General features: G+C 41.5%; 1 protein-coding gene across 2 annotated transcripts in view; it reads right to left on the reverse strand.

The window, feature by feature from the left end:
* Nucleotides 1-6,546: 6,546 nt before the first annotated feature.
* LOC113119155 (AT-rich interactive domain-containing protein 1A-like) overlaps nt 6,547-24,149 on the reverse strand; it is a 58,415-nt gene continuing 40,812 nt past the window's right edge. The window contains exons 5-20 of one of the 2 annotated variants that reach the window (XM_026288400.1): nt 21,423-21,663; nt 21,019-21,093; nt 19,946-20,110; nt 19,530-19,842; nt 19,302-19,441; nt 19,068-19,165; nt 18,508-18,717; nt 17,118-17,322; nt 11,859-11,991; nt 11,593-11,765; nt 11,310-11,448; nt 11,012-11,116; nt 10,823-10,919; nt 9,900-10,731; nt 9,675-9,805; nt 6,547-9,392 (exon numbers count right to left, since the gene is read on the reverse strand). In XM_026288400.1, the coding sequence (XP_026144185.1) occupies nt 7,491-9,392; nt 9,675-9,805; nt 9,900-10,731; nt 10,823-10,919; nt 11,012-11,116; nt 11,310-11,448; nt 11,593-11,765; nt 11,859-11,991; nt 17,118-17,322; nt 18,508-18,717; nt 19,068-19,165; nt 19,302-19,441; nt 19,530-19,842; nt 19,946-20,110; nt 21,019-21,093; nt 21,423-21,663 (4,959 nt within the window). In that variant the 3' untranslated portion in view covers nt 6,547-7,490. Of the gene's footprint in view, nt 9,393-9,674; nt 9,806-9,899; nt 10,732-10,822; nt 10,920-11,011; nt 11,117-11,309; nt 11,452-11,592; nt 11,766-11,858; nt 11,992-17,117; nt 17,323-18,507; nt 18,718-19,067; nt 19,166-19,301; nt 19,442-19,529; nt 19,843-19,945; nt 20,111-21,018; nt 21,094-21,422; nt 21,664-24,149 lie in introns of both variants that reach the window. The other variant, XM_026288399.1, reaches the window with a different exon arrangement.

A 24,149-nucleotide genomic window follows, 5' to 3' on the forward strand; every position in this document is an offset into this window, starting at 1 on the left:
CATCTATCCATCTATCTATCTATCTATCTATCTATCTATCTATCTATCTGTCTATCTGTCTATCTGTCTATCTGTCTATCTATCTATCTATCTATCTATCTATCTATCTATCTATCTATTTCTGTCTGTCTATCTATCTATCTATCTATCTATCTATCTATCTATCTCTCTCTGTCTGTCTGTCTATCTATCTCTCTCTGTCTGTCTGACTATCTATCTATCTATCTATCTATCTATCTATCTATCTATCTATCCATCTATCCATCTATCTATCTATCTATCTATCTATCTATCTATCTATCTATTTCTGTCTGTCTATCTATCTCTCTCTGTCTGTCTGACTATCTATCTATCTATCTATCTATCTATCTATCTATCTATCTCTCTCTGTCTGTCTATCTATCTCTCTCTGTCTGTCTGACTATCTATCTATCTATCTATCTATCTATCTATCTATTTCTGTCTGTCTATCTATCTATCTATCTATCTATCTATCTCTCTCTGTCTGTCTATCTATCTCTCTCTGTCTGTCTGACTATCTATCTATCTATCTATCTATCTATCTATCTATCTATCTATCTCTCTCTGTCTGTCTGTCTGTCTGTCTATCTATCACTCTCTATCTATCTATCTATCTATCTATCTATCTATTTCTGTCTGTCTATCTATCTATCTATCTCTCTCTGTCTGTCTATCTATCTCTCTCTGTCTGTCTGACTATCTATCTATCTATCTATCTATCTATCTATCTATCTATCTATCTATCTCTCTCTGTCTGTCTGTCTGTCTGTCTGTCTATCTATCACTCTCTGTCTGACTATCTATCTATCTATCTATCTATCTATCTATCTATCTGTCTGTCTCGCTGGTTGTCTATCTCTCTCTCTCTCTGTCTGTCTGTCTATCTATCTATATATCTATCTATCTTTGGACTTTATTGTTAAACATCTTGTATGATTAGCTCTTGAGTTCGTTTTTTTTTTCTTTATTGTTTTCATCTTTTCCTTTTTCCAAAACTAAGAATTGCAGCAGCTACAAGGATTATTATTGAAATGTCTCTGAATCACTTTTAATCCATCAATTTAACCCTTTTGAGAAAAGGTAATCATCACAGTTCTACTTTAAGTAAATACTATTCATTTATAATTTTTATTAATCTTGAAAAAGATTTCACTAAACAAACAAACTTCAAAAATAAAATCCACACTGATATGATAATCAGAAATGTTTCTTGAGCAGCAAATCATCATATTATGCTGATTTCTGAAGATCATGTGACATTGAAGACTGGAGGAATGATGCTGAAAATACAGCTGCACATCACAAATAAATTACATTTTAAAATATATTCACATGGAAAACAGTTATTTTAAATTAGAATAATAATTCAAAATTGTATTGTTTTATTTGTTTCAGGAAATGCAGCATTAAGCGGCATAATATTTAAATCTTCCTGACCTCAGTGTAAAATTCAATAATATCTGTTGGCCAAAAAAAACAAAAACTAAAAAATAAATTCAGTATTACATTTTTGTACATAACAGTGGGTACGGAAAGTATTCTCTTTGTTATATTGCAGCCAATAAAATACTGTTAGACCAAATTAAATCATGTCAATAATGCTTTTCATTCTGAAAACATGCAGCACTTTAGGGTCATTGTGTTGAGTGAGAAAAGCTTTTTTTTTCAAGACTTAACAATAAAATAAATCTAACTAAAGAAATATTCAGTTCCACACACACACACACACACAGAGAGAGAGAGAGAGAGAGAGAGAGCGAGCGAGTATCAGTGACAGCTTGCCCCATTCTCACATCATTTGTGTTTGTGGGGCCGGACACGGCTTAAAAGTACTCATCCAGTTGAATCAATCAATATATTCTAAAGCTACAATCAACACATTCTGATGCAGCTTCAATTTAACTGAGTATTAATACATCTGTGATCCCGTTCATACAGTTCATATAGTAGTGTTCATACTCATCCCTATTTCATCTATTTATATTTCAAAACCATTATTTCAATGCAACACAACTAAGAATTTTGTTATTTATAATAAAGTTAAAAAATATATATATAAATATTAAGAGAATAAAAATGTAGTTCTGTGTTAACTGTTAGTAAATGACGAATGTGTTGAGTCATTCTGTTCGTTCTTCTGGAAGTGTTGCAAAGTATTTTGCATCCTGTTGCATTTCTGAGGTTAGAAATGATAAACTATAATTAGATTAGTTCATAAGAAAAACACATACTTCATGTTTGTGACTAAGTGAAATGAAAGACTAAAATAAGAACCAGAAGGAAGATATAATGGTAGAGAATTATATCTTCTCTATCTATTATATCTTATGTATAATGTATGTGCATATATATATATATATATATATATATATATATATATATATATATATATATATATATATATATATATATATATATGCACATACATTATACATACACACACAGAACAAAATTATAAACGCAACACTTTTGTTTCCCCCCCCCCATTTTTCATGAGCTGAATTCAAAAATCTAAGACTTTTTCTATGTACACAAAAGGCCTATTTCTCTCAAGTATTGTTCACAAATCTGTCTAAATCTGTGTTAATGAGCACTTCTCCTTTGCTGAGATAATCCATCCACCTCACAGGTGTGGCGTATCAAGATGATGATTAGACAGAAGGATTATTGCACAGGTGTGCTTTAGTCTGGACACAATAAAAGGGAACTCTAAAATGTGTAGTTTTATCAAACAGCACAATGCCACAGATGTCACAAGTTTTGAGGGAGCGTGCAATTGGCATACTGACTGCAGGAATATCCACCAGAGCTGTTGCCTGTGAATTAAATGTTCATTTCTCTACCATAAGCCCAGGACCTCCACATCCAGCATCTTCACCTCCGAGATCGTCTGAGACCAGCCACCTGGACAGCTGCTGCAATAATCAGTTTGCATTACCAAAGAAGTTCAGCACAAACTATCAGAAACCATCTCAGGGAAGCTCATCTGCTGCTCGTCCTCTTCATCGGGGTCTTGACCTGACTGCAGTTCGTCGTCGTAACAGACTTCAGTGTGCAAATGATCACATTCGATGGCATCTGGCACTTTGGAGAAGTGTTCTCTTTACAGGGCAGATGGCAGACAGTGTGTACAGATCTTTGCAACATGGGGCCGTATATCGATCTGTACATCTGTGTATAAGAATGAGTAAAGCTGTTTGTTGTTAGGAAGACAAAAAGATTGAAAAGTTTAACTTTTAGACTGGTCTAGAGCCCTGCATTGGGGAGGAAGGAGATATTTGAGTATCGGTTCATTTTTGTGAAGCGCTCCTGTTAAATACAAGACGGCAGAAAGTGCACCATGATTATTTTCTTTATTTTATAAAAGCACAACGTTTTGTTGATAGTGAGTGCACACAAATAAAAGTAACCCTTTACAGTTACGAATGATGCATTACTCTTACCTTTATGAGCAAAAATGATGGCGTAACCACAGAAAAAATTGCAAGTGATTGTGCTGGCATCTCCGTGTCCTACAGAGCACACCTTAGCTAGCTCTTTCCGCACAAACGATTGGATATACAGCACATTTATCTAGCTTTAACATTTAAACATGCTTGAACTGTTTTTTACAGTATCTATAGATTTCATTTTAGGCAAGTCGTGATGATTTGAGAAGGCTAAATTGATCAAACATAGGTTCACTGTCTGGCGCTGGTCGCTTGGTCGTAAAAAAAAAAAAAAAAAAAACAAGACAAAAAAACTTGTATTTAACATACAAAAAAAAAAAAAAAGTCCAAACGTTTTTCTAAATTAAATTCAAAACTTAACGAAATATAATCACTTTGCCATTACATACAAAACTGAATTATTTTAATATCTGTAACAGTAGTAGGCTATTAGCTGTTTTGGGAGGGAGAAGAAGAGGCCCGTGCAGGGCTCTGGTCTGCCTCAGTGGTGCAACACACTCGTCAATGTCAAATTCATCGACTTGACCAATCAAATCAAATAATGCGGGTCTTACTACTGTCAGAACAGGAGTTTGTGGAAAGATGCGAGTAGTAGTCTACTGTATTAGAAAACAGTTTTAACGATAGAAATGTTTAGCAGTAATGGATTATCTAGTGATGCAAACTATTCAAACTTTTATGAAATTTCGCCGTTTTGAAAGGAAAATATGCGACAGGCAGGCTAATGATTCATGTAAAACATAAATGTGACAATAGACGTTTGCATTTTCGACTATTAGACATATGAATAAAAAAGAGTGTGCACCTTAAAATAAAATATTATTTTCAAATAGTGTAAATTGATTACTTCATATGAAGAGTTCAGATGCAAAAGCCTCTAAGTGTCGTTTGAAATCTTCTAAAAATTAGCATTTTTATCAGGCTCCCATGTGTAGGTTCTGTAATTTCACTTTAATGGCAATGAATACTCCCAATAAAGTAAAATAACTGAACATAAACATAGGAGCATGAGAAGATAATCAATTCAGAAGAACATGTTGGATGGCACTTAGAGGCTTTTGCATCTGACTCTTCATATATAACTTTCTACAAGCCTAGAACTTATTTTAGCATTCACTTATTACTTTATTATTATGCAGTAGATCCTTATGAGTGTGTCAGCGAGTCACAATCGATCATATATGGGTTAAAGTTGCCTTATAGTTACTATAGCAAAACTTACTATAGTATTTTTTCATGTGGGTTTAGAGAGCAATTCCTGTCCTGTTTATTAATTATGTCTATGTATTGGATAAAACGATCAGCCTTGAATGATGGTGTTTTCACTGTAAACACAAAGTGCTGTTATCTGCGCATAACCACTAGATGGAGCTGTGGGATCAAACATTATACTTTAAACGCAGCCTGCTTCCGTTATTAAAAGGGTTTGGTCTGATATAACGACATTAATGCAGCCACGTGTCTGCGTGCTCATTATGATTCAAAAGCGCATAACATGCATGTATAAAATACAAAGAATTAATAATCATTGAGGATTTAGAATATGCTTATAACACAATTGTAAAACACATTGGGAGGGATACATCTATAACAATGCACTGCTTTCTAATCACTCGGTTTGCAGTATGAAACATTTACACCGTGAACAAGAAAGCAGTTTTTATGTATGCATGGAATGTGCCGCTAATCCCACAATGCAATGCGCTGGCTTTGACCTTGACTTTCCCGCCTAATGAAGTGTAAGTAATTACAGCTGCAATTTTACCATCTCTTTGAGCCTACAGTGTTCTTCATTTCATCAAGCAGCCTTGGTGTTTCTCCACACGGTTAATACTAAAACCATACTGCAGCAGATGCCTGTAGAGTCAGGCCTCCAGTCTAGTCCTGTCCCATCAGTTGTGAAATTGTGGAGAATGCTGATTACAGAAGTGAACAGATTTTTGCAAATTACAGTGAAGTAGTGACAATGCAAGCAAACGGGACATGTACTGAAAAATTACCAAACGAAATGGGAGACCCGAGTTCGTATTGAAGCACCTACCTGAATTTTGACAACGTTTTGGTTGTGCAAATCCCTTCTGTACTGATATCACTGTTCTAGAATAGATTAACGAATATTAGTTGTGTCACCAATGTAAACCATAAGGATTTGGTCCTGTTAAGAAGCTTGTGTGCCTGAAGATCAATTGCTTTGTTCTGAAACCGGGATTGAAATTATTGCGTTTTATTCTGGGTTTCACACTGCAAAGTTTCTAGACGTAACGTGCGAGTAAAGATTGTCGTGTTCACATATGCCCAAACGAACCAAGCTAATGGGGTAAACACGGCAGGTATAAAAGCACCCTTAATGCATATTAAATTTGGATATTAACTCTAAGAATTATTGGACAGCAACTATGCACAGATGGTTTTTGACAGACTGCACCACAACATCTGAACATGTATTTTATCGAAGTCTTGCGACTACACTTGAAAATCAGTGGCATATGAAAATTTTACTTCCATTATAAGTGCTTTACTACTACCTTTTAAAGAGAGATTAATCTAAATGTTTTTTATGGTAATTATCGATGCAACAAATGCAGTCTGTAGAGCTTGACGTGTATTAAATTCATAGACCTCCAACTGCATGATTATAAAAGTCGTTACAAATGAATCAATCACACGCGTTTTACCAAGATTTAATGTACATTTATTCTTAACACGTGGAACATATAGTATAAAGATTTCATACGGAATAAATGATTTCATTAAGCCAAAAAAGGGGGAAAAAGGAATTTACAACAAGTTTTTAGCTACATCATCTGAAATACAAATATGAATCCATAGCACTGGAATCGACTAAAGAAACCGCTGGGAAAGAGGGAAACCAAACTCGTTTACTGTATCTGTTCTGATGAATGATGATGAAATCAGTTGGAGTAATGGACTTGTCTGGTTTGATATATGCCTCTACAGCTTCGACGAAAGGAACTGAAATGTTATGTGCATGGGATCGCAAGGGCAGAAGATTGCATCCCTACAGTCAGAGATGTGCGGAGAGGAAGGTGGTAAATAAACACATGGCAATGCGCAATGAGAGATCTGTAGAGTGAAACCTTTAATTCGTCAAATATTAAAAACGGTGAAGAGCGCCATAAGATGAGAGAGAAAGAAAAAGAGCAAAGTGTAATTTACAACATCATTATATACACTGCAGCCTGGACTGCATCTAGAGCTCAAGACCAGTCCTAAGAGGTGATTTCTTTAAGGGTCAAGTCATACAATCGAGGGACAAAGAAGAGGTCGGGGTGTTGTAGGTTCACGTTACTTTGGGGGGAAAGCCATTTTTTCCTCTCTCAACATGAACTAAAATCATCATTTTTTTTAAAAACTACAGTTTTTTCGCTGCCAAGCCAGCGTTATCTCAGTGTGAAACAGTATTGTTACAGTATGTTTACAGTTTTAAGGTGTACAGTACAGAAAAAAAGTTCTACAATCTACTGCACAGGCCTCCGATTTACATGTCTGTTCACAGCCAATGACCTGGTTCCTTTAGGGCTAAGTATATATATAATCCAAGTTACAGCAATTAATACCACACACCAGAGTCTGAGAGTCCGTTTAGCCTCAAGAACCAGATAATGGTCGCCTCCGTGCCCGTCCTCACCCGGAAGGTGAATACAGGCACAGTTTTCCCCCAAACTCACTGTAAACGTGACAGCAACTTTGGTTACAGTTTTGTTGTTTTTTGTCTTTTCGTCATTATTTTTCCTTATAAAAAAAGTCCAAAGGGCAGCGCACTCTTGCAGGCGAGAATCTCAAATTCGTATCCATACATGTTAAATCCGTCGCGACTTATATCCGTCCTTGAGAGCGAAGCAAGGGTAGACAAACAGTGGAATCTGAGGTGATTTTGCATAAATTAAAAAAAAATCAACATACAGTCCATCAGTTTCGCTGTTAAATTTTCTCCACTCACGCAGACACACACACATTAAAAACAACGAGTGGGGAAAAACATGATCGCCCCCACGGCTGTCATGACTTGCCAATCAGAAAAAGTACGTCACAGATTACATGGGACACCAAAGAGTTCATGAGCGGGGACACTGATATGTCCAGTAGCCGTGACTCATACAGCCTGAACTCCGAGTGGTTCTCTTCCACTTTGGCAAGAGCGTGCAGGGCACGAGCCGCCCGCCGCATCATGTCCACACTAGTGGGCTCGAAGTGCGCACCCTGTAAGTGCATCAATGAGCCCTGACTCTGTTGGAACTGGGTGGCTGCAAGACTGTCTTCCAAGAAGCCAAGAAGGTTTCCTACACTGCCTTTTTGCACAGCAATAGCCCGGGCCGTGACGCTGTCGCCTTGCGCCAGGTTGGCTAGCAGCACCACCGCCATCTCCCGACAGACGGGCACTTTGCGGTCGCCAACCATTCGCACGAGAAAGCCGTAGAGCTTCTCAAGGCGGCTGAAAGGCGGTGTAGCCAAAATGAGGTCAACATTGTTATCCTGGATGCTAAGCTTGCTGAGGGTTTCCAGGACAAGTCTCTGGGGAGACAGAGTCCCGTTGAGCCCCAACGTGGGGAAAGGGTCAACAGCTTCCGCCGAAGGGCACACGGCCCAGTGGAGCAGGCCATCCAGCAGCGGCAGGCAAATACTTTCAGGGTAGATGGACAGATCCAGCTGGCCTGAGATGTTCGCTAACGTGACCAAGCAGTTTTCCCGCAGAACTTCGAGACAGTCCCACCACCACTCATCTCGCTCACAGCTGACACCTTCGTCTACCTCTTCCTCTTTCTCGTAGGTAACCGGGGCCTGCTTGCGTTCAGGATGCCAATGATGCAACAGCACCAGCCGGCCAAGCAACAGCAAAAGTCCTGGATGCTTTGACATCTCCAGATCATTGCCAGGAATGAAGGAAAGGCTGCGAATGATATTGCAAACGCAGATGCAGCGGCGGGCGAGAGAGTCCTGCCAATCTGAGAACATACAGAGCGGGGTCTCGTCTTTGCTGTGTGGCTCGTCCTCTAAGATCTTGATATTGCGACTCTGTAGCGCTAGGTCGATGCCAAATAGAAACTTATTCTCCTTGTCGCTGTTTTGATTGCCTCGGACCGCTTCCTCCGTTACAGAGCCTTGCCGAGCTGAGAGTACGTCATCAATGGTGGCCGTTATACTCGTCGACGTGCTTGCTGTTGTAGTGCTTTTACCTTCGGACGATGGTTGGACTGGGGATGGTGGAGGTTGTACTTTCTGATGCTCTTCGTTTATCTGAGGCTTCTCAGCATCCTCCGTAACAGTCTCCACTACTTGAGACACCTTCTTGCGTGGCTCGACATTCACTGACATCCGTTTCCGATGCTTCAAGAGCTCAGTCCTGCTCTCAAAATGGGTTTGTATGTGTTCTGTGGTGTCTCCACCACCCACACTCCAATGAATAAGACCGCTATCAAACGCTTGTCGCCGACCCAATTTACTAGCGCGCCCAATCACAAACAGGTCTTTTTTCCTCAATATCTTGATGGGAAGCTTGTCGAATTTACTAGCCTGCTTTGGCTTCTCCTGGGAGGCACTGGTGTCCTGCAATGGGGTGGATGATCGGAAATCTTTGCAAGAATTATCTTCGCCTTCCCTCTCTTCTACATCATTCTTGTCATTAGATTGTTGGACCAGCGTAGTCTCCTCTTTCTCTTGCTTGACCTGAACCTGTGACGTATGCACAGTGTTGCTCTCTATATCTTCATCGTAATCCTCATCCTCCTCTTCCATCTGCTCTGCCTCTGGCCCTTCCTCATCAGACATCTCGGGGTCAATGGCATCTGGGTCAATTAGTGTACGTTGCCCAGGGTCGCCAACCTCATACTCTTTCAATATGCCAAATATCTCGATTAGGCACCTTCGGAAATACTCAACAATGAGCTCAAGGAAGCCAGGAAGCTGAAATGAGAAGATAAAGATCAATGAAATCACACTAGTTGACTAAACTGGCCCATCTCTAGTCATATGGTCTATACCAGCGATCACAATACTCGGTCCTGGAGGGTCGCTGTCCTGCAGAGTTTAGCTAATTAAACACACCTGAAGCAGCTAATCAAGGTCTCACTAGGTATACTTGAAGGTTCTAGTCAGGTGTGTTTGAAGCAAGTTGAAGCTCAACTCTGCAGGACACCAGTCCTCCAGAACCAAGTTTGGTGACTCTGGTCTATACAAACTACTCACCTGATTCAGATTAAAGTTAGAAATGCTGTTGTCGTCATACAAAAGAATGTTAATGGTATCCAAAGCCCAAGTGCTCTCAGCTAACAAGCCTGATTTGAGGGACATCATGACTCGCCAGGCCTCTGGTGTTCCTGAAACCAAACAAAAGCAATTTTTAGACCACCCCCAAAACCAAAATGGATTGGGACACAAGTACTCATGGGAACAATGCAATGAGCCTCTTACCAATATCCTTCATGGTAAGCCGACGCCGTGGTTTCAGAATGGGCTGCGTGGCCTCTGTTGAACCTGGTGGGAATGCCACATCTCTCCGAATCAGAGGGGGCTGCACTGGCGCCTGGGCAATGTGTGATGCAGGAACTGGAGGTCCAGCCTTCTGGATCTTCATCCCTGCGTGCATGTATAGAGACTTACTGGGTGAGGTCCTGTTCTCCATTGGTCTTGGCATGGGTGCAGGGCTGGACACTTGAGGAATGTGGTTCTGGGAGGACTGAAGGGACTGAGGAGGTCTGGACATTGGCGGCCCAGAGGCCCCAGGCCCGTACGGGTGCTGCCGCTGGTTAACATGGCCAGCCCAAGGTCCCTCGTGGTTCATGCGCTGATCTGAAGGCATCATGTCTTCAGAACGATTCATGCCATGGTAGCCTTGACCTTGGGATGGGACACCAGAGGGCCCCTGGCGATTGTGATAGTTTGGGTAGTTCATCTCATTACGCCCAGGCCACATGGGACCTTGGGGTCCATCGGGAACTGAAGGCATGGAGCCACTCATGGAGCTACCCATCATCTGTGGTGGCATGGAGGGCTGGGAGTTTGGACCACCCACGTTAGGTCCTCGATCTCTCCCAAAACCGAAAGGAAACTGGCTCTGTGGGCCCGGAGGTCGTCTTTCTGCGCCTGGATAGGCATTATACTGGTTATACATATCAGGTTGGGACTGAGGTCCACCTGGAGCCTGGGGTCCCGGCTGCTGACCACTGAAAGGGTACATGTCCCCTTCATGACGCTTTGCAGGAGGACCGTAAACACCATCAACTGGTCTCTTCTGTGTGTAATTCTGTATTTGAAAATTATAATTTTTTAATATTTAAGGCAATGTCACATCTAATAACAATGTTCTAATTTTAAAAAGATTGTATTTCACTGACCGGTTGCTGTTGCGGGTAAATTCCTGACTGTTGGTTTGGGTATGGTCCACTAGGGGGAGCACCTTGGCCAGGGTATTGATTACTGTAAGAATCAAGCCTGCAAACCAAAACATACTTGTAGTTTCAGAAAGGCCCAAAAAGCATGAATGCTCAAAAGCAAATAGCATAAAATGTTTATTAAATGCTAACCTCTGTTGCTGTGGGGGCCGGTTGGGTGAGTACATCCCTGCATCTGAAGGCATCATGTTAGGCTGTGGACCCATACTGCCATCTGGGCCCATACTTGAATCTGGTCTGTGAGGAAATAAAAAAACAGCAACTGAAGACACAACTCCTTGGTTGGGTTGTGTGTTGAAATGTGAAAAAACCATTGCAAAGCGACTATAACGTGCAACATTATCACTCAATCTGATTTCTGTATTAATGGATTGCTACAATAAACTCGCTGGCTACACTTGATGCAAATACTTGGAATAAATGCACTCACCTTCTCTCATATCCTGGACCATATGGGTACTGTTGTCTTTGACCCATCTGCATATTTCCCATTGGTCCTGGGGGGCCTCTGTTATATTGTTCAGTTATGCCACTGTTTGGGCCTGGACCTGGGCTCATGAACTGCTCCCCTGCTGAAAATGTAAGCAGAGAGTCAAACCGAGTGTCCTCTTTTGTACACTAAAATATAACATACAACCTATAATTTTATGAGTTAATTACCACATGCCAAATCATCAAAAAGCACAATCTACACTTAAAAGTATAACAGTCACCTTTTCTCATTCCACCGAACGGGTCCTTATTGGGCTCATAAGGGCCCATGCGGCCCATCATATCTGGTCCACCCATACCAGGCTGATAACCTGAATTGGGGGTCACAGAGTTTCGTCTGGAAAAAGCTGGATCCCCACCATCAGCAAACGGGTCCTGCAAATTCACACTGCTCCTGTGTGAGACAGATAATGTCAGATGTACTCTGGCCCTTGACAGTCATCCTGAATATCCTATCCCAAAACTGAGAGACAGCATTGAGATGTACCTAGCACCAGGCATGGGCGGCATCTGAGGGTGCGGTGTTGAGGCAGGTGTAGGGGGCTTTAGGTCTCCCCCTTCGGCCATAGAGCTGCTGGTCGACTGAGGCGTCTGAGGACCCTGTAACGATCCCGATCCAGCTGGGAGAAAAAAAAAGATTGGATCTGTCATTCAGCAAATCCTAAAAGAGGTTCAGTCGACATCATATTGTGTGTAGTAAACACTGTGCTTTAATAAGAACCACAAACGAGAAAACCCAAATCCTTGTCCACATGACTAGAATTTAGACATCAAATACATTCCCACAGCCTGCGATTGTCGCTTTCACAGCACTTTTTACTGTCATTGTGGACAGACAGCATGCCAACACGCAGCGACACGCTTTCGAGGAAATGCGCTGAGCTCGGCTCATTTGGCAACCTTCCCCTGCCTGAAATCACGCTGCTTTTCATGCCGCTTAATCTCATTTGAGGACTTTCCCCCACTGGTGACACAGGGAGAGGTGCTCTGCCAGCTAAGTGCTCAGAGACTATCATCCTTCGGTTTAAAGCTCCATATCCCAGCATGAGAGAGTCTCCATTACTAGCACTCAACCAGCAGCTAACACTTACCACGCAGATAAGTGCTTACTCATGTGTTGAAGAAGAAGAGATGAGGCAAAGCTTTACTTTGACGTCACCGTTTCTCCAAACGCTCTGTCAGATGCCAAAAGCAAGGAACACACTTTGCAAATATACACTCACGGTTTGCTGTAATACTGACCTTCATCTCCACACTGTTACCTCAGATGCCCAGACAGTGATTCATCTCGGGTGAAACGTTAAAATATTTTGTCCGGGATGCCATGAGCCCGGAGACCAGTGTTGGGAGTTACGTATTACAAGTAACGTGAATTGCGCAATAAGCTTACTTTTAATAAAGTAACTATTAAAGTAATGCATTACTATATTTGAGTTCGACATTTTCAAATAAGTGTACTGACTGACAGCTCTCAAGAATATCCTTTATGTACTCAATCCCATTTTAGTAGCTAATGTGTTTGCTGCTGACCTACTAATACACAAAAATGACTTTAGATAAACATTTGCGTTTCATGATTTGTTTTTTTTTATTGCTGAAGAGCGTTGAACTTTCTTCCCCTGCATCTTATTCTTTATACAATCCAGAATGGCAGCACAGCCGAAAGATTGTGGAATAAATAGTGCTCATAAATGGCTGTTCATTTAAAATGTGCAGTGGCTTGGACCTGAAAACAGTATTTCCTTATGACTGAAAGGAGCAGTAAACGATTTCAGAGAAACACTTGAACATTTAAATGAACACTCAAACACTTGCTAACTCTCGGTTCTGTGCGTGCTGGAAAAGATACTGTAATAACTGTATTATAGTGAAAAAACCGAAGCAGATTGGAGAGATCAGGCCAAGCACCACAACATTCTTGTAGCCAGTTAGCAATAGGGTGTTTAACCTCCATGATGGGGCGAGAGATAGAGAGAGCAAGCTGGAGGTTTGTAGACTGTAGAAAAAGAGATGGCCTAGGCATTAACAAACAGGAAAATATCTCAGAAATATAACCTAATAAAGAAGATTTATGAATGAGCTAGGACTCCAATTTATATTGGAAAAGCTTCCCAGCGCTGGATGTTAGAGAGTGGGAAGGACCAGAAAAGGATGCCAAGGTTGCTTTATTTCTGCTCGACATGTAACATTGGCTCTACCATTTCACAGAACCAAGACATGCTGCTGTAGATTAGCATTAGATTCATCCATACTTCAGAGAGGCGTCTGAAGGGTGAACAGTTAGCCCATGCATGCGTTGCATAGCATGGGATGAATTTGGGGGCAAAGCAATGAAGGCAGGGGTGTGTTTGTTTGGGTTTTTCTTAAATTACTTACTGCACCTTTAAGCAAACCGCAGAGGGGTCCAGAACAAAAAAATAGATGTAAGAATAAATAAATGTTTTCCCCAGTTTGAAGCACTGAATGAGCGATTACATATAGGCTCTCTTATAAATCAGCAATTATAGACGAGAATTGTAAACAGTATTGCCAATATCCACACAGCTGACAGCTGTACCTGTTGTAGTTTGTTGATGCTGTGCACTTTTACTTACGCGTGTCTCCGTCACTGATATCCCTCCCTCTGCTCAGCTGAGCTGTGTTTATCAGGTGTGTGTCAGCGCTGCTGTGCTGCAGAGATCAGCACGCTTTAAAACTGATCTTTACACTAAAACTCTGATGTGCATCATCCCAATTTAATAAGCTGAACATAAAAAATGCATTCAATAAGTCATAGTTTTGGTCGCATATGCAACCGTTTTAGTCTCAGTCTGGTGCCCTGCTGCACTTTGATCAGTTTAATTGCTTATTAACCCAACAGATAAACCCGAAATCTGACCGAAAATAGACCGAAATACTCAAATTAACAAGGGAGGCCCCATGTGTCTCATTCCTGATCTAACTATACTGTTACTTCACGTCCTTGAGTGCTCATGCCCGTCCCTCCAAGGCCACACGCCTCACTTCACTTGTGTGTGTGTGTGTGTGTGTGTGTGTGTAAATGTCAGAGTGAAAGGAATGAAGCAGAGAGAGAGACACACAAATGTTTGTGGATGAGCAGCATGTTTGAGCACCACATGTTGCAGCTCATCTTGCGGCCAGCTAGAGGATGACTCATGCTTCCATTCATTAGCTCGCACACAGACTGGGGTCACCGGCAGGTCAGACATATCCTTATCTCACACTTCACTCCTTAGACACACACACACACACAATACCTCAGCCTCCCTCCTCTGGGCAAGTACATCACACTAATGTAGATAAAGAGAGGGGAGGGTGGGAAAGAAAAAAAGATGAGGAAGAAAAACCCAGCGTGACTTTACATGCCACCACCACCTTCGTTTTTTTCCCCCATTCATCTTTTTTCTGGCTTGGCTCAACCCTCCAGGGGGTTGCCTCTGAATCCTGAGGCCAGGAAAAAGCCGTCTGCAGCAGGGAAAGAAAGCAGTCAGCCCGGAGCACCTGACCCAGTGCCAAGCAGACATGCTCTACATCACAGGGGAACCCCTTCCTCGCCCCATTTCTCTTGTAATCTCAGTCACTCTCTACTGAACTCTCTCTCTGGCTCAGAGTCTTTTACATGGGACGCCGTTCTGGACTGAAAAAGCTGGACGGAGTGAAATCGAATGGAGCGCATAACCCATCGGTCTGCTGAAGCGTGTTTAACACCCAGGCTTTTAGCCAGCTTCATACAATAGGCCGGACACACTGCCATTGATGCAGACAAATGCTGTGCTTGCTACAGTAAACACGCTCGGGATGCCTGTCCGGTACATTGCTGCTTCTGATTAATGCATTAAATAATCATAAAAAAAAACAGCATGAAGCACTGGGAACTTCAAGGACGCATCTAAATCTATCAGTTGCATATGTGCAGATAGTAGTGTGTTCATTCTGATGATACACACAGTTGAAGATGATAAACAGTCACACTTTTCAACCATTTTAACGACTGTTGTTGTAGTTTAAAAAGTCATGAACTTTCACTAAAAGAACAAATGGAAGGATATTCATTTTTATTTATATGCACCTATATAGATCTTAGAAAAACAAAAACGACAAGAAACTAATTAAAAAAAAGGATGCACCAAATGTTCAGCAAAAAAATAAATAAACATCACATTTTAGGCCTAAATAATTTTGTAGGGCTGGAACCACTGATCAAAACACTGTGACGTTTTGCATGTGTACAACGTAGATAAACTATAGCAGGTAAAGACGTGAGCTTTGTGGACACTTTACCACACCCAAAACATTTTGACTTTTAGTGTGTTCAGCTTAATGAAAACTGTTATTTCCGTTTCAGTGCCTTCTGGACTTCTGTGAACATTTTTGATTGATCACGCAAACAAACCATGGCATGAACGTTTTCAGTCAACTTCCTGAACAATCTCACAGAAATGTTTATCTTACAAACTAGTGTTTGTTTTTTCTGAACTCTGTTAAACCAAATGTAGTGATGATGAAACTAAAGTTGAAATAAAAAGTGCATTGAAAATGATGCTATTCATAATAGGGTTGGTTGAGGTCTATAAAATTGGCGTTGGACGAGGTCTACAGTGAAACGATGGACGATGACATTGGTGGAGGCGGGGTTTGTTGTGGGGTGTAGTTAGGGGGTGTGTCCAAAGCATGAATCCTTATAAGGCATGGAAAACAGACTCTTCATAGATCAGTGTATAGAACTCCGTATGATCAGTGATGCTGTCAATACTGGATGCAGCGCGACATCATAACCGTCACAAACAGTGTGCACGATCAGGAATCTCGAAATTGAAAGTGAAACTAAAAAGCGATCGTGCACTCAAAAGCAATTTCAATGACATGCATTATAGAGTCTCGCTGATGCCTGAAATATAAATGTAGTATAATTACCTAATGATATAATATTCAAAAACATATTTTCCTCCCATCTCATATTTATTCCCTTGAGAGTTTCCATAAACACGTCATTATTAGGTGTGCGGAAGATTGCGGGGATCACGATGCCGGCTCAACATCATGAAGTCTACCAGCCATTTGCGATGGACGATTGCATCGTCTATGGGACCAATCCTAAATAATACTGTTGTGTATATTGGCAGCAAAACTCATTAATATTTCCCAGCTCTACTCTGAACACAGAAGGGCATAAATAAGCAATGCTATCCCAGCAGAACAGAGTAGTGTGGTAGCTAGCAGTACCGTAAATCACTATAAACGACACAAGGAATGAGCGTCAATCATTACCAGCTGTACTAAACCACATCAAAGAGAAACTCCATTGAAACAAGACATGCACACTATAAAGATTCACATTAATCTAGCTGTTAAAGGTGCGTTATCGGAGCAATGGGAAAGGGTTTATGTCAAGGCAGTTAACGTCTTTTAAGGCTGATTATATGTCCGTTTCCTGGACACATTGTATCTGCATTTGTGAAACTGGCTCAGAATTATACCGCATTTACCTTTCCTTCAAATTTATCGCAACTTGCTTCAATTCTGCATCACACGCCAAACATACATCGGAATAAGAAATGCTGAAAGAAAGCACTAGTCAGAACATTTTCCTGAAGACAGAGTGTGGAAATACACAAATGCAAAATGGCAGAGCAACCAAGTGCAATGAAGACTGAAGCACTAACACTGAAAAGAGGTCTTTCTGCATCAAACCCGGCAAGGACATGAGGTTGGACTGGTTTCATTTAAAAGAGGTGTCTGCACTGACCTGGTGAAGGAGGCTGGACCTTGGCCTGGTTCTTTTTAGGGTCATTGTTGAAGATGTCGGGCGGCGGGTCTTCCCCTCGCTCGATCTTGCACTCGAAGGCGTACAGACACTGGATGTACTGTTTCTTCAGAGAGCTGGCAGCACTACTGGATGTGCCCACATTCAGGTTAGTGGCTATTTCCCTCCACTTCTTATTCTTGTTCACCTGATAACGGCAGACAGACAGAAACAATGACTGAGTGGATTCAAACCCAGCACATACTGTACAAATCCAGCTAAAACTAACATAGTCTGACTACAAAAGTCAACAAGAAATCATAAATGAAATATAAAACTGTCGTTATGTTCTGGTTCTTATTGTGCAAATCATATTACAATTATAATAACAACCAAGGCTGTGTGGATGGCAAAAATAAGATCTAATACTATTATAATTCTAGTGATCAGCTCTAGTTTTCATTTCTTATTCAGATATACAATACAACATTTTTTTAACTTAGTTTCTCTTAAAGTAACAATGCACATAGCATACACAGATTACTGGCTGTCAAGTACACTATGAACAGTGCTTAGTGAGGTACACACATTGACAGAAAACAGCTTAGACTAAAAGACTGTTCTTGAGATTTAAAAAGCCATCTCGGTATCAGTTGAAAATTATATTAGATATGGCAAATACAACCTTAGTTTATCCTATTTTCGGTAGCCGAAATTTGGGTGCTTTACTACAATTGTTTTAATCTGCAATCCAGTCAAACTATATAGGAATCAAATTACCCTCTAAATTAGGGCCCAATGAAATCAATTTTAATTTTTTCCAAAAAATTCCCTTTTTCCATTTTTAATGGTTAAATTAAAGTGGATTAACCAAAACGATTTTTAAAAAGTCTTAATATCAACAACAATTTTACTCAAGTTGGTTAAAAGTTTAACAAAAATTGCATTTTTAGGGCCCTATGAAATGCATTTTATTTATCTATAATTTTTTCTGGTATTCAAATTAAGTCATAAGTGTTTTGTTTCTGTGTGTATTTATGATGATGTGCACATACTTGCTGAGTGAGACAGCAGATGCTAGAAACACAGCTAGCATCATGCACACTTCAGTATTTATAGTAAATGAAACCTGCGCCATTCATTCACACAGATATGAAGAACATGCAGGATTCATATATGAATGGTCTTTTTGGGGCGGAATTTTCAGACGCTAGTCCATACCCAAATTCCGTGACATTCCAGCTTATACAGTAAATTCCATTTTTACGACCGTGTTCCACAATTCCGTCTGCGTTTTCCATATTGTATTGCGTTAAAAGCCTTGTTTACACCCTTTCATTACCTATTAGCTCCTAAAAAAACCTTTCTGTAAGGGTCAGTTTCCATATCACACCTGAGTGAGGCCGCCAATCTCTTTGACGGACACGTAGAGGCGGAAGAGGTCCAGGGGCTTGCGGCCCACCGCGGGGAGATTGTTCATGCCCATGGCTTTCTCCTCAGTAAACGCAAGGTAGCGATCCACCCACATTTTGCGCTCCGGTTCTGGCCCCAGCTCATATAGACGGGTAATCTTCTCATTAGTGGTGGTCGAGGAATTGGACTTCTACAGGGACAAAAAAAAAGGAGCAAAAAATGGTAAAATGCACCCAAGTATTAGATTACTGCTGTTTAGTTATGGGGGAAAAATTCCCCAATGCAATTTTTATAAACGGGAAGCACACACTAGTGGGTATATCAATGCACTGTATATGTGCAATGTGCATTTCAGCGGAAAAGCATTTTCATTAATGATGTATGAAGCCAGAAAGCCCTGAATGTGCGTTTCTCCTCCTGTAGTCTCCAGCTATCACAGCTCTCCATACAGAGGATCGGTCAAGAGCCGTTCACAGGGCTCAGGGCAGACCGCCCGCATCAGCCCGGACCCGACCCACTCAAATATTAATAGCTCTTCACCTTCTTCGATTCGGTCTTAGGCGTCCCATCCACTTTGTTATTCAGCTTCTGAGATTGGTTGAGCTTGTCCATGCCAAACTCTGGACTGGGAGCCATGCCTAGGAGACAAATGCAAACACTGTGTCACTGTGGGCCAAAAAGCATTTTATCCTCTTCAAAAAGCTCTACAGTTTGAACTCTAAGCAAAAAAAAACTAAAATGCTAGAAGCAAAGCAAGTGAGTCAAACTGCTTACTGGCCGAGTTGTTGGACATGTTTCCGGGCATAGGGTACGGTCCCGCTTGATTCATCATACCCTGCATGCTGTTCATGGGCGGGGCATACGGCGACCCGGCTCCCATCATTCCCTGGTTGATGTTGGGATACCCAGGCGGTCTAGAAGAGAAATGAATGAGAATTTAGCTAAACTGGATGTTTTCTGTGTCTGTCTGGATAGGGGTTCACGCTCCAGGCACACCTGTACCTGTGTAATGCGTTGGATGGGACATGGTGCATCCCCGCCGCCGCCGCAGCGGGATCCTGAGGCTTTCTGTTCATCCCAGGGGGCGGACACATTCCTGACGCCACCTGAGGAGGCATGCCGCCCATGTTGGGGCCCATGCCAGGGCCGTACGGCCTCGTACCCATCTGCCCTGGACCCATGCGTCCCGGAGGCATCCCTCCATACGGCCCCCCTCCACCCTGCCCTGCCATAGGGTTCATGTTCCCGCCCATGCCAGGACCACCCGGATAGTTAGCGTTCGGCATGCCTGCGTAACCCTGAGGCCTCGGGTAACCTGTGCAACAGATTTGAAGGTTAATGCACACTCTTGGCTTGTGTAAAATGTGTTTGATGTTCCTTGAAAAGCATCAGTGTTCAGTCGAATCTAAGCTTCTCACCTTGTGGTCCGTACTGGCCACCCTGTGGCCCAAAGTTGCCCATGGAGTTGTTCTGCGGGAAGGAACCCATCCCACTATGCATTTGGCTTCCAGATGACTGCCGTGGGGATAGAGTTGAGCCGGGTTGAGGAGAGCCGTAAGGCATCTGGGGGTTCCTCAGGTAGACTGTAGAGAGCAGACAGAGTCACGCTACAGTAAACCACCCTCCAGGTTATGCTTTCATGCTAGGAGTTGTGCTGCGGATCCAAGCTGGACTCATGAGCACACAAGTACTCACAGTACACATGAAGATGGCCATGTTTTGACCAGCTTGTCAGTGAACAACGGCTCTGTGTAGTGAATGTGCTCCACGTGAAATCACAGATGTGTAGAGATTTACTGCCGACTACAGAACTGGCTTTACTGACAATATGCGCATTAAATATCAGCAGCTATTTATCATGCATCCCTAACAAAATCCTATAACTCACTGATCTATACATGTTCTCTATTATAGATCAGTGCTATGACCGCTTCTGTGTATCACTGAGCAACACCTTTAGCAACATAACCAATAACTATAATGTATTTTGGCAGAATTAACAGTTTTTTTTATTTATTTAATGAAGTAGGAGTTACCCCTGCTGGTGTAAAGTTACATCTTTAATCATTAATTTTGAGACCCCCCCCCTTCATCAGTCTGCTTTAAAGCTAAAAGACTGAAAACAGATGTTTTCTCATGCTGAGAGATAAGATGTGTGTGTGTGAGTGAGTGAGTGGTGTTAAAATAAACGACAGAGCGGATAAGAGCTCCTCTTCTCTGTTTTTATTGGAGCTCCATTAGATGAGGCATGTTCAGACCATTCTCTTGCGTCCACTGTTGCTGTCAGGAACTATTTTTTTTTAGCAGAAGGATAGCATTTAACAAACCTGCTTCAATACACTTTTTGTGTGTGTGTGTGTGTGTGAAACAAAGTGCCGTGCTTCACTCAGACCAAACATTTAATAAACACAGCCTTCACCATTAGAAAATAGCCTTAATCCATATTGTGACTTCATTAATCGTGCAGCAAAGATCACGTCACAGGACTCACCTCTATCCTGACCCATGGAGGAATGTAACATCCCATCCGACTGGACACTGGAGGGTCTGGGGGGCATCTGGGTTCCTATAAGAGGGGTAAACGTCACAGTTAAACTAATGTGACCCTAGAGCACTAAACCAATCAGAAGTAGCTCAGGTATATTTGTAGCAATAGCCAAAAATGCACTGTATGGGTCAAAACTATCGATTTTTCTTTTATGCCAAAAATCATTAGGATATTAAGTAAAGATCATGTTCCATGAAGATATTTAATAAATCTCCTACCATAAATATACAGAAACTTAATTTTTTTTATTTGTAATATGTGTTTCGAAGACTTCATTTGAACAACTTTAAAGGTGATTTTCTCAATGTTATGTTTTTTTTCACAAACTGCATAAATGCGAGTCCCACCAGGCATGGCTCCGGGGGAGAGGGGTCCCGTGCGAGAGGCCGGGCCGCTGGCGGGCGAGCCCACAGGTGAGGGCGATGGGCCGCGGATCCCCGGCAGGTGAGGGGAGGTGTGGGGCGAGAAGGGCGACTGTGCCGGGTTGCTCTGCTCGCCCTGACTGCTGGACACTCCTGATGTACTGACGCCCGGACTGAGAGCACCCTCCGCGCCTGTGGGGAGGTCATCGATGGAGCCCGACAGATCCTGCACAGCACAACCAGACGGACAGAAACCTGTTATCAGTGCCAAGCCTCTCTCTTACTGCTGCTCCTCCCACACTGTACTATCACTCAAATCACACGCCTGGGTTTACTGAAGCCCTGAGGGGACACATGAGATGAGAGGACCAAATATTTGAAAACTGTTGTGCTCGCTTCTCAGACATTTTGCTGCTGATGGAAATATGAGATGGGAGGAACGATCTATATTTTTACGATTTCACGATTTTCACGATTCTCATATTTTACCCACAAGTGCTCTATTTAAAAAAATAAATAAAGGAGAAAATAAATAAATAAATAAATAAATAAATAAAAGGCTGTGGCTGATAAAATGAGCAATTATTGAACAAATCTAGCATCTCAACTGAAATCTTCAAGAGACCTTATCTATCTATATACTATTCAGATCTGGAGAAAAGTATAAAGAGAGCACTCAGAAGATTCTCTGGATTAATGATTTATAGTTGTACATTTGATTAAACCAAAGTTGTGTTTCATCCTGTAAACTACTGAAGACCTTTCTTCTGAAATGTACATAAAAATGTTCTAATTTAAAGCATGAAATGACAATCGGTCAAAACAACAGAAGACGCCATTCTTTCAGACGTGTTTTTGATTCATTTCAATACCAAAGTTTTAACTTCTTTAGAGTTAAGAATCCATATTTGGTGAAATAACCCTGATTTTTAAATCAAATGAAAATGCTATTTTCTCCAAACGCAAAAGAAAAAGTTTGGAAGAAATGCTATCAGACCCTTATAGAATAAAACCAATATTCACATTACTCAAGCCTAGACCATGTACATCTAGTAAACACAGAAACTAAGAATTTAGGTGGTCTCTGCTGTTTTCCCCCATAGCTGTATATTTCTGTTCATCCGTTAAAAGTCCACACAAATAAAATGTTGATGCCCTCAAAGGCACAAAATCAATGGCAGTGAATCAAGCAGTTTAATCCAGGCTTTCTACACAGATATAACAATATTCATGAAGCAAACATGGGTGTGTTGTATGACCATGTGTCTTTGATTCTTGATGGTTTTGCCTGAAAACAAGCCTGAGAGAAATGAGCAGTGAGTCCATATGGGCTGTGATGCTGAAATCACTCTGGCAGTCAGTCATAAAGCCTCCCGGCAGAGGCGTGTGTGTGTGTGTGTGTGGGAATATTTACACACTCGACTCGTGTCACGTGGAGCGCATGTGTTCAGTGAAAATTTGCAAGCTCATCTGCCAGTCAGATCAGAGAGGGAAAGGGAAAAGAGAGGGAGTGGAACGAGAAACACACACACACACACACACACACGAGGCCGACTGGAGCATGGCCAATTATTCCCATAGAAATCTCACACTCGCAGACTGGCTGCGGCCCCAAAGTCGGCGGTTTTGCACTTGAAACGGTGCCCGCTGCTATTTTTGGGCCGTGACCTGCTGGGGGATCCCCAGAGGGAGAGACAGGAGGAGGACGCTGATTCAGACACACACACACACACACAGTGTCTGCATGACCCAGCTCTGCTCTCCAAACAGGAAACAATCCTCGGCGGATTGGTGTTTATGTTGGCATGTGTGCGTCTAACAGGAGATTCCTGTGTGTGACCCATGAGGAAGGTGTTTATTACCCGAGAGTGTGGCGTAGACCCAGAGTCGTAATGTCTGTGTGTGTGTGTGTGTCCATAACATGACGCAATGGCACTTGGGAAAGTGATCTCAAAGCATCACTGATCCCAAAGCAAGGGCATTAATTAATGAAGAGACTCTGAGGACTGAGGCTCTGTGTGTGTGTGTGTGTGTGTGTGTGTGTGCCTCCAAAACAAAAACAAAAAATGCACACAAAGAAAAAAATTATCTGATTTCATCGGAGCCTATATAAGATTGGGTAAACTGATCAAAGTTCATTTATATAGAGAACATCTGTCTTTGCAGCTTACTTTCTCGTTCTTAATTAAACTGCCTTAGTGAAAATACATCTTGACTCATGTTACAAAACATATCTGTATTAAATTAACACTGTTCAGTTAAACTCTCTATTCAAAGAATGCTGGGAAAAAAATATCATATTAAAAAACCTGAAGACTGGAGGAATAATGCTGAAAATACAGCTGACAAGAGAAATAAATTACATTTTATATGATCACATAGAAAATAGGTTTATAAATTGCAACACCTTTACTGTACTTACTGCAAGATGATCAAATCAATTCATAAATGAATTAAATACATTAACTGTAGCTTAAGCGCACTTAAAGGATAACTGTTTGTCCATTTGCAGCTAGCTTTGTACAGTTAGACTGTAAACGAGAGTGGATTATGTAAATGAACAATCATTTGTTCTGCTAGATGAAGCAAAACCTTTGTGTGACTTGCTGACAAATATGTGTGTGTGCAGGTAACATGGAGAAAGTTCATTTACATAAACTACTGACATAGAAACAATACAGAGCTGGTTGAAAATCAGCAAAGTTGTCTTGT

The sequence above is a fragment of the Carassius auratus genome, chromosome 19, assembly GCF_003368295.1.
Source record: "Carassius auratus strain Wakin chromosome 19, ASM336829v1, whole genome shotgun sequence".
Lineage (NCBI taxonomy): Eukaryota > Metazoa > Chordata > Actinopteri > Cypriniformes > Cyprinidae > Carassius > Carassius auratus.